This window comes from Lucilia sericata, unplaced genomic scaffold (genome assembly GCF_015586225.1).
Source record: "Lucilia sericata isolate MDLA Ls3-8-SP2 unplaced genomic scaffold, ASM1558622v1 Contig001828F_arrow, whole genome shotgun sequence".
Lineage (NCBI taxonomy): Eukaryota > Metazoa > Arthropoda > Insecta > Diptera > Calliphoridae > Lucilia > Lucilia sericata.
In genome coordinates this window covers 64,191-74,888 of record NW_023995725.1, presented here as the reverse complement: position 1 = coordinate 74,888, position 10,698 = coordinate 64,191, and the positions used below count along the sequence as shown (strand labels likewise).

The window sequence follows — 10,698 nt, the reverse complement described above, 5'->3', positions numbered from 1 at the left end:
AAATCCAGGACATTTATTTAAAAAAAGGAAGAGCACAAATGCACATGTAACGTGTTGTTATGGGTAACGTTTATAATATAATCAAAATGCATTCAACATATTTAATCGAATTGAATTGAACAGAGGTGAGGGAATAAAATAAGAGATAAGTAGTGAAAGTTTATTTTTGAAAAGGGATTGTAGAGGTTTCAGGATATAAACGTATCCTTTGAGACTGACAAATGGCTGCAGCTTCAAATCACAACTTTAATGACTGAATTTTTCAGTTGGCCTTAAATTTTATTTAAAAAATAAATGTATCCTTCGAGCCGGATTTGAACCAGCGACCTATGGATATCTTTTCAATGGTCGATTTTCGCAACTACAGTCCACCGCTCTACCAACTGAGCTATCGAAGGCTTGGCAGTTAAGAGATTTTGATATAATTTTGAGAGATTTTGATATTACCTGAGTAATAAATTGGAGATTGTTTGAAAATGTTATTTAAAATTAAAGATTTTTCAATCATCCAAAATATTGATCCTTCGAGCCGGATTTGAACCAGCGACCTATGGATTTCTCTTGAATCATATTTTTCAACAACTACAGTCCACCGCTCTACCAACTGAGCTATCGAAGGTTTGCCTTTCATGAAATAGCTAACAAATTTGGAATACTTTCGACATTTGTTTAAATAAAAAATTTTGCTTACTGTAAGCCCGGCTTCAATAAAGATCGACCACTGATTCATAATTTATTTAAAATATCCTTCGAGCCGGATTTGAACCAGCGACCTATGGATGTCTATACATTTGGTTTCCCTTAATTGCACTACAGTCCACCGCTCTACCAACTGAGCTATCGAAGGTGTGACAATTTATTAAATACTGCAATTCAAACATTATGAATCTAAATTTTAGTTTACCATTTTTATACAAAATATATTAATGTTGAGCTAGCTTAAAACAATTGATAAGAGCAAAACCATCTACATGCTCAAATGCAGATTAGTTTTCTTATCAGCTTAATATGCAAATCTATTTTTGAAGCTCTTATCACTACTCCCTTCAATGGCTCTGGTACAATATGTTATTAACCTTCGTGTTTAGTGGTCCTCTAGTTGTTGAGCGGTGGGCTGTAATTAATCAAATTTAAAACTGTCTCAAATCCATCTCGAAGGATTATTTATGGTTTTAATTGCGGGAATTTGTAATACCATAAAATATATAGTTACACGTTGAAAGTTGAGTTCTAGTTCAGTCTAGTTCAGTTCTAGTTCAGTTTCTAGTTCAGTTCTAGTTCAGTTCTAGTTCAGTTCTAGTTCAGTTCTAGTTCAGTTCTAGTTCAGTTCTAGTTCAGTTCTAGTTCAGTTCTAGTTCAGTTCTAGTTCAGTTCTAGTTCAGTTCTAGTTCAGTTCTAGTTCAGTTCTAGTTCAGTTCTAGTTCAGTTCTAGTTCAGTTCTAGTTCAGTTCTAGTTCAGTTCTAGTTCAGTTCTAGTTCAGTTCTAGTTCAGTTCTAGTTCAGTTCTAGTTCAGTTCTAGTTCAGTTCTAGTTCAGTTCTAGTTCAGTTCTAGTTCAGTTCTAGTTCAGTTTAGTTCAGTTCTAGTTCAGTTCTAGTTCAGTTCTAGTTCAGTTCTAGTTCAGTTCTAGTTCAGTTCTAGTTCAGTTCTAGTTAGTTCTAGTTCAGTTCTAGTTCAGTTCTATTTCAGTTCTAGTTCAGTTCTAGTTCAGTTCTAGTTCAGTTCTAGTTCAGTTCTAGTTCAGTTCTAGTTCAGTTCTAGTTCAGTTCTAGTTCAGTTCTAGTTCAGTTCTAGTTCAGTTCTAGTTCAGTTCTAGTTCAGTTCTAGTTCAGTTCTAGTTCAGTTCTAGTTCAGTTCTAGTTCAGTTCTAGTTCAGTTCTAGTTCAGTTCTAGTTCAGTTCTAGTTCAGTTCTAGTTCAGTTCTAGTTCAGTTCTAGTTCAGTTCTAGTTCAGTTCTAGTTCAGTTCTAGTTCAGTTCTAGTTCAGTTCTAGTTCAGTTCTAGTTCAGTTCTAGTTCAGTTCTAGTTCAGTTCTGTTCAGTTCTAGTTCAGTTCTAGTTCAGTTCTAGTTCAGTTCTAGTTCAGTTCTAGTTCAGTTCTAGTTCAGTTCTAGTTCAGTTCTAGTTCAGTTCTAGTTCAGTTCTAGTTCAGTTCTAGTTCAGTTCTAGTTCAGTTCTAGTTCAGTTCTAGTTCAGTTCTAGTTCAGTTCTAGTTCAGTTCTAGTTCAGTTCTAGTTCAGTTCTAGTTCAGTTCTAGTTCAGTTCTAGTTCAGTTCTAGTTCAGTTTAGTTCAGTTCTAGTTTAGTTCTAGTTCAGTTCTAGTTCAGTTCTAGTTCAGTTCTAGTTCAGTCTAGTTCAGTTCTAGTTCAGTTCTAGTTCAGTTCTAGTTCAGTTCTAGTTCAGTTCTAGTTCAGTTCTAGTTCAGTTCTAGTTCAGTTCTAGTTCAGTTCTAGTTCAGTTCTAGTTCAGTTCTAGTTCATTCTAGTTCAGTTCTAGTTCAGTTCTAGTTCAGTTCTAGTTCAGTTCTAGTTCAGTTCTAGTTCAGTTCTAGTTCAGTTCTAGTTCAGTTCTAGTTCAGTTCTAGTTCAGTTCTAGTTCAGTTCTAGTCAGTTCTAGTTCAGTTCTAGTTCAGTCTAGTTCGGTTCTAGTTCAGTTCTAGTCAGTTCTAGGTTCAGTTCTAGTTCAGTTCTAGTTCAGTTCTAGTTCAGTTCTAGTTCAGTTCTAGTTCAGTTCTAGTTCAGTTCTAGTTCAGTCAGTTCAGTTCTAGTTCAGTTCTAGTTCAGTTCTAGTTCAGTTCTAGTTCAGTTCTAGTTCAGTTCTAGTTCAGTTCTAGTTCAGTTCTCAGTTCAGTTCTAGTTCAGTTCTAGTTCAGTTCTAGTTCAGTTCAGTCTAGTTCAGTTCAGTTCAGTTCTAGTTCAGTTCTAGTTCAGTTCTAGTTCAGTTCTAGTTCAGTTCTAGTTCAGTTCTAGTTCAGTTCTAGTTCAGTTCTAGTTCAGTTCTAGTTCAGTTCTAGTTCAGTTCTAGTTCAGTTCTAGTTCAGTTCTAGTTCATTTCTAGTTCAGTTCTAGTTCAGTTCTGTCAGTTCTAGTTCAGTTCTAGTTCAGTTCTAGTTCAGTTCTAGTTCAGTTCTAGTTCAGTTCTAGTTCAGTTCTAGTTCAGTTCTAGTTCAGTTCTAGTTCAGTTCTAGTTCAGTTCTAGTTCAGTTCTAGTCTAGTTCAGTTCAGTTCAGTTCTAGTTCTAGTTCAGTTCTATTTCTAGTTCAGTTAGTTCAGTTCTAGTTCTCAGTCTTCAGTTCTAGTTCAGTTCTAGTTCAGTCTAGTTCAGTTCTAGTTCAGTTCTAGTTCAGTTCTAGTTCAGTTCTAGTTCAGTTCTAGTTCAGTTCTAGTTCAGTTCTAGTTCAGTTCTAGTTCAGTTCTAGTTCAGTTCTAGTTCAGTTCTAGTTCAGTTCTAGTTCAGTTCTAGTTCAGTTCTAGTTCAGTTCTAGTCAGTTCTAGTTCAGTTCTAGTTCAGTTCTAGTTCAGTTCTAGTCAGTTCTAGTTCAGTTCTAGTTCAGTTCTAGTCAGTTCTAGTTCAGTTCTAGTTCAGTTCTAGTTCAGTTCTAGTTCAGTTCTAGTTCAGTTCTAGTTCAGTTCTAGTTCAGTTCTAGTTCAGTTCTAGTTCAGTTCTAGTTCAGTTCTAGTTCAGTTCTAGTTCAGTTCTAGTTCAGTTCTAGTTCAGTTCAGTTCAGTTCTAGTCAGTCTAGTTCAGTTCTAGTTCAGTTCTAGTTCAGTTCTAGTTCAGTTCTAGTTCAGTCTAGTTCAGTTCAGTTCTAGTTCAGTTCTGTTCAGTTCTAGTTCAGTTCTAGTTCAGTTCTAGTTCAGTTCTAGTTCAGTTCTAGTTCAGTTCTAGTTCAGTTCTAGTTCAGTTCTAGTTCAGTTCTAGTTCAGTTCTAGTTCAGTTCTAGTTCAGTTCTAGTTCAGTTCTAGTTCAGTTCTAGTTCAGTTCTAGTTCAGTTCTAGTTCAGTTCTAGTTCAGTTCTAGTTCAGTTCTAGTTCAGTTCTAGTTCAGTTCTAGTTCAGTTCTAGTTCAGTTCTGTTCAGTTCTAGTTCAGTTCTAGTTCAGTTCTAGTTCAGTTCTAGTTCAGTTCTAGTTCAGTTCTAGTTCAGTTCTAGTTCAGTTCTAGTTCAGTTCTAGTTCAGTTCTAGTTCAGTTCTAGTTCAGTTCTAGTTCAGTCTAGTTCAGTTCTCAGTTCTAGTTTAGTTCATAGTTCAGTTCTAGTTCAGTTCTAGTTCAGTTTCTAGTTCAGTTCTCTAGTTCAGTTCTAGTTCAGTTCTAGTTCAGTTCTAGTTCAGGTTCTAGTTCAGTTCTAGTTCAGTTCTAGTTCAGTTCTAGTTCAGTTTAGTTCAGTTCTAGTTCAGTTCTAGTTCAGTTCTAGTTCAGTTCTAGTTCAGTTCTAGTTCAGTTCTAGTTCAGTTCTAGTTCAGTTCTAGTCAGTTCTAGTTCAGTTCTAGTTCAGTTCTAGTTCAGTTTGTTCAGTTCTAGTTCAGTTCTAGTTCAGTTCTAGTTCAGTTCTAGTTCAGTTCTAGTTCAGTTCTAGTCAGTTCTAGTTCAGTTTAGTCAGTTCTCGTTGCAGTTCTAGTTCAGTTCTAGTTCAGTTATAGTTCCGTCAATATATTGGAGTGGTACTACTGTTTTTCCATTTTAAATTCTTACATCATACTTACTCTAAATTTTAACGTTAAAAATAAATGATTCCAATTTCTTACTTTGTTATTTTTTTAACATTTATTTCTTTATTAGTTTCTTTGTTTGCAATTTAACTAAACTACAATACATAAGACATTTTCAGTTTTAATTTCAATTTGTCTGCTACTTTTGACCTACAATAAATTACTCTTACTACATATTCTTCTTCTTATTTTTGCTTGACTCTAAGGGTGTTTTCATATATTTTATCTTATTTAAAAATATCAGTTCTTAAAGTTAACTTTGGACCATTTAAATGTATAAAATGGTTTTAAATTAAAAGAAGAAATAAACAAAAAGTTATTTGTAATTAAAACTAAATTAGAAATTTACAAAAAAATATGCAAAAGGAACCTAAATATTTGATATACAAAACAAAAATATTAAAACAAATCCAATAAAAACCATTAAAACCGCTAAATTGATTTTCGATATGTGGTTTTTCCATAAAAAATAGTATTGAAATGTAACATAAAATAACAATCAATTGAATAATAATTAAAAAAAGAGAGGCCGAAATTTGTTTGCCTTTATTGCCACAAGAATGTTGTTGCTGGCCTTCGGTGTGGTGGAGAGGGGGTTTAAGAGAGAAAAATGTTTTGGTTGTGGTTGTTAAAAAAATTACACACTCACTCACTTTCAGCCACACATGTATGCTCTTGCATTTCAATGGTTATCATCAAAAAGGAGCCACAAAATATTTCGTCATGCTCCATATAAAAAGAGATTTCAGAAAGAAATTGTTTTACAAAAAAAAAAAAAAAAAAAAAAAAATGGCTTAAAAATATTTTACTCGTATATTTCTTTAGGGGGTTTTATTTTTTTATTCCTTTTTCGAAAAGATAAAAATTTTTTCTAATAACTTAAATACTAAATTGGCAGTGTAGGACTTTGTTTGTTGTTTTTTTAGTTTTATTACTAATGAAATCATTTGTTTCTATTTTACTTAAATCAATTTGAATTTGACATAAATAACAAAAATTTTATAGATAATTCACTGAACTTTTTTATTGTATCTACCTAAGTACTAGTTCAGGTTAAGTTTTGTTCTAGTTCAATTCCAGTAGAGTCCTAGTTCAGTTCTAGTTCAGTTCTAGTTCTGTTCTAGTTCTGTTCAAGTTCTGTTCTAGTTCAGTTCTAGTTCAGTTCTAGTTCAGTTCTAGTTCAGTTCTAGTTCAGTTCTAGTTCAGTTCTAGTTCAGTTCTAGTTCTGTTCTAGTTCTGTTCTAGTTCTGTTCAAGTTCTGTTCTAATTCTGTTCTAGTTCTGTTCTAGTTCTGTTCTAGTTCTGTTCTAGTTCTGTTCTAGTTCTGTTCTAGTTCTAGTTCAGTTCTAGTTATTCAGTTCTAGTTCAGTTCTAGTTCAGTTCTAGTTCAGTTCTAGTTCAGTTCTAGTTCAGTTCTAGTTCAGTTCTAGTTCAGTTCTAGTTCAGTTCTAGTTCAGTTCTAGTTCAGTTCTAGTTCAGTTCTAGTTCAGTTCTAGTTCAGTTCTAGTTCAGTTCTAGTTCAGTTCTAGTTCAGTTCTAGTTCAGTTCTAGTTCAGTTCTAGTTCAGTTCTAGTTCAGTTCTAGTTCAGTTCTAGTTCAGTTCTAGTTCAGTTCTAGTTCAGTTCTAGTTCAGTTCTAGTTCAGTTCTAGTTCAGTTCTAGTTCAGTTCTAGTTCAGTTCTAGTTCAGTTCTAGTTCAGTTCTAGTTCAGTTCTAGTTCAGTTCTAGTTCAGTTCTAGTTCAGTTCTAGTTCAGTTCTAGTTCAGTTCTAGTTCAGTTCTAGTTCAGTTCTAGTTCAGTTCTAGTTCAGTTCTAGTTCAGTTCTAGTCAGTTCTAGTTCAGTTCTAGTTCAGTTCTAGTTCTGTTCTAGTTCTAGTTCTAGTTCAGTTCTAGTTCTGTTCTAGTTCTGTTCTAGTTCTGTTCTAGTTCTGTTCTAGTTCTGTTCGAGTTCTGTTCTAGTTCTGTTCTAGTTCTGTTCTAGTTCTGTTCTAGTTCTGTTCTAGTTCTGTTCTAGTTCTGTTCTAGTTCTGTTCTAGTTCTGTTCTAGTTCTGTTCTAGTTCTTTTCTAGTTCTGTTCTAGTTCTGTTCTAGTTCTGTTTTAGTTCTGTTCTAGTTCAGTTCTAGTTCTATTCTAGTTCTGTTCTAGTTGTATTCTAGTTCTGTTCTAGTCCTGTTTTAGTTCTGTTTTAGTTCTGTTCTAGTTCTGTTCTAGTTCTGTTCTAGTTCTGTTCTAGTTCAGTTCTAGTTCTGTTCTAGTTCTGTTCTAGTTCTGTTCTAGTTCTGTTCTAGTTCTGTTCTAGTTCTGTTCTAGTTCTGTTCTAGTTCTGTTCTAGTTCTGTTCTAGTTCTGTTCTAGTTCTGTTCTAGTTCTGTTCTAGTTCTGTTCTAGTTCTGTTCTAGTTCTGTTCTAGTTCTGTTCTAGTTCTGTTCTAGTTCTGTTCTAGTTCTGTTCTAGTTCTGTTCTAGTTCTGTTCTAGTTCTGTTCTAGTTCTGTTCTAGTTCTGTTCTAGTCTGTTCTAGTACTGTTCTAATTTAGTTGTGGTTCTGTTCTAGTTTAGTGAATTTGACAAAAACTCTTCCAATTTATTCAACTCTTCTAATTCAAATTCTTATCACTTTACTTCAAATAAGCTTCTAAATTTTCTTCAGTTGAAGATATGATTAAACTTGAGGTTTTATAGATTTTAATAACTATCTCAATATTTTAATAAATCGCTGGAGCTTTTCTAAACTGAAGTACATAACTACTGGCAATTGAGTCAAATTTTCTAATGAATTTTCTTTTATTTACAAAAAATCTCTTACAATTTTTATAAAAAAGAAACCAAATTGAAAGTAAAAAAATTAAAATCACTTAATACTTATATTTTTTAGTTTTTCGGTATCATCTACTACTCTTCAGTGCTGTGTTTAAGAAACCAAGTCATGTTTGTGCATTCAAGCCTTTTTTAGCAGTTGTTGGTTCTGGTTGTCTTGGCTGCTGTGAAAGTGAAAATAAAACTGAGACATTTACACAGCAGTACCATTAATCATGTCATAGTGGTCTTGATTTTTGTTGGTGTTACCACCAGTACTAACGCCGCCACCTCCCCCCATTGTTAGACCACTATTGGAATTGACAGTATTGGCGTTAACGCCTAAGCCCGAAAAGAGACTGGCATGCGAACGTCTACGTTCACGTTCAATTTCATCCAAATCAAAGGCATCGGCCAGCACAGCACTGGGTCGACGGTGTTCGTCGAAAGCATAACCTCGCTGAAATTTGGGTGGTCCTTGAGAGCCAGTAGTCGAACCATTTACAACAACTTGTTGACCACCTGCTGTTATAAGATTGCCAGTTGTAGTCATGCCACCCGCACCGCTATTACTATTTGAACGTGTTAGTAGGGCATGATTGTTAGTGGTATTTTGGGTGGCACTGTTTGTTGCGGGGCCATACATATGAAAACTGCCACTAAAATTTGAGGGTGAAGAGGGTATGGCAGCTGGCCATTGCACTAGAGAAGGTTGTTTTAAAGTGGAGGCTGTGCTATAATTTGTAGATGAAACATTAGCATGCTGTTGTTGTTGCTGCTGATATTGTTGTAATTGATGGGGTTGTATATATATCGGCTGCTGCTGCTGCTGCTGTTGTATATAGTGTCGATTTAATTCCTCATTTGACTTGTGTAAACCATAACGTGAATTATACAACTCCTGTTCTCTTGACATGGATAAATAGCGATTTTGTTGTTGCAATTGTTGCTGATGTTGCATCATGAGTGTTGTCAATCTCTGTTGACTAGCACTGTACATATTATGCAATTGTGTAGCACTTGCATTTAGTCCCGCCGATGCCAAACTGTCTTGCGAGTCAGCACTACGTTTCAAAAATGCTCGTGGTAAAGTACGACTTTGATACATGGCCTGATTCTGATTGTGATGGTAATCATGATGTAAACGTTGCTGTGATCCACCATAAGTACTGTCGCGCAGTGTATAATGAGGTTGTTGATGATGTTGTGTTGTTATGTAACCAAATTCATTGCCACTTGTATCCAAATCGTAAAGACTCTTCTGTAAACCAGCTCTAGTGGCTGTAGGTGCGTAAATGGCGTGCAGGGATAAATTGGAATTTAAGCGTCGCAGATGATTGGGCTCTACGTACATGGAAGCACGACGACCATTGCGTATGGCTTGTGGCATTAGGTGAATGTTGTCTGGAAGTAAATGAGATTTGGAAAATGCATATTGCGTTTTGGGATAAAATTTTTTATAATTTGAATATATAGAGAAAGAGAACTTTTTCTTCAAAAAAGAGAGTTTTAAAGTTTTCTATTAGAAGACAAAATTTTCTATAAAAAAAACATTTCCGAACATTTTCTATTAGAGAAGTTTTTCGAACATTTTTCATAAGAACATTTTTATAAAAAGAGAAATTTTTCGAAAGTTTTCTATAAGAAGAGAAAATTTACGAATGTTTTCTATAAGAAGAAGTTTTGTATAAAAAGAGCTATTTAGTTTAAAAAGATAAATTTTTATAAATTTATGGAAAATGTTCATTAAAAGGAAACAATTTTATCAATTACTATTAAGTAATAGAAAGAAGTTGTCTATGAAATAAATATCTTCATACATCTTTCAGATTTTAAAAAGAAATATGTATTTTTGAGATATTTGTATATAAAAAGAAAATGTTATCCGAATTGCTGGGATAAAACCGTACAATACAAGTCAACTTCAACTTAATCACGCATTGCATTTATTTTTGCTGGTTTATAACGAATCATTGATTTTAGTCAATTCTTTTTGTAAGTTTCCCACAAAGATGAGCATTAGTTTATTTTGAAAACATTTAGAAATCAAACACACAGACAATCACATGTGTGTATATGAATTCCAAATATAAATTATGGTTCGAAGGACATCTCAGAATTTATCATGATGTGAATAAGGGAGAGAGTGTTTTATCATGTGGAAGATTTAATATTTTTGGCACAATAAACAAATACACCATCTTAGTATTCCGTATACAATATATAGATTTTTTGACAATTTCCCAGAAAATGCAAGATACAAAAAAAATTGAAGGAAAACAGATAGAGATGATGCTGAACAAAATACACAGTGTTTTGTATACAATTGTTGATAAATGACTTATTTCCCAATAGAAGCAACTACAAATAATATATTTTTAATGGTAAAATACAAACACTCAGTATGAGAAGTATGATTGTGTATCATGATGCATTTAGCTCCCACTTTTTTTTTGGCGAAAATTCTCATTGCTAAAGAATAAACTAAAGTAAACTTAGTAAATTGATTTTGGTGGCAACAAACTGGATAAAATTGAATGTGAGTGTATAAAATAGACAGTGGGAATGTATGAGAGAAAAAATGTTAGAAGAGACATTTCCGAAATTTTTGTATAAGAAGAGACATTTTGCGAAAAATTTCTATAAGAATAGAAATTTTGCGAAAAATTTCTATAAGAATAGAAATTTTGCGAAAATTTTCTATAAGAATAGAAATTTTGCGAAAATTTTCTATAAGAATAGAAATTTTCCGAAAATTTTCTATAAGAATAGAAATTTTGCGAAAATTTTCTATAAGAATAGAAATTTTGCGAAAAATTTTCTATAAGAATAGAAATTTTCCGAAAATTTTCTATAAGAATAGAAATTTTCCGAAAATTTTCTATAAGAATAGAAATTTTCCGAAAAATTTCTATAAGAATAGAAGAATAGAAGAATAGAAATTTTGCGAAATTTATGCCTAATTTCTATAAGAATAGAAATTTTGCGAAAATTTTCTATAAGAATAGAAATTTTGCGAAAATTTTCTATAAGAATAGAAATTTTGCGAAAATTTTCTATAAGAATAGAAATTTTGCGAAAATTTTCTATAAGAATAGAAATTTTGCGAAAATTTTCTATAAGAATAGAAATTTTGCGAAAATTTTCTATAAGAATAGAAATTTTGCGAAAATTTTCTATAAGAATAGAAATTTTGCGA

General features: G+C 33.1%; 1 protein-coding gene and 3 non-coding genes across 4 annotated transcripts in view; all 4 read right to left on the bottom strand.

Annotated features, from left to right (window-relative positions):
* Positions 1-299: 299 nt before the first annotated feature.
* On the bottom strand, positions 300-398 carry Trnay-gua. Its single transcript has 2 exons — positions 362-398; positions 300-335 (listed from the first exon to the last, which is right to left on the bottom strand). It is a non-coding gene; the product is annotated as a tRNA-Tyr (tRNA).
* Positions 399-520: 122 nt separating this feature from the next.
* Positions 521-619, bottom strand: Trnay-gua. The gene is made up of 2 exons: positions 583-619; positions 521-556 (listed from the first exon to the last, which is right to left on the bottom strand). It is a non-coding gene; the product is annotated as a tRNA-Tyr (tRNA).
* Positions 620-745: 126 nt separating this feature from the next.
* On the bottom strand, positions 746-847 carry Trnay-gua. Its single transcript has 2 exons — positions 811-847; positions 746-781 (listed from the first exon to the last, which is right to left on the bottom strand). It is a non-coding gene; the product is annotated as a tRNA-Tyr (tRNA).
* A 6,357-nt stretch (positions 848-7,204) lies between these two features.
* Positions 7,205-10,698, bottom strand: part of LOC119612772 — a 59,525-nt gene continuing 56,031 nt past the window's right edge. The window contains exon 8 of the mRNA XM_037968632.1: positions 7,205-8,903. Within this exon, the coding sequence (XP_037824560.1) occupies positions 7,714-8,903 (1,190 nt within the window). The 3' untranslated portion in view covers positions 7,205-7,713. The remainder of the gene's footprint in view (positions 8,904-10,698) is intronic.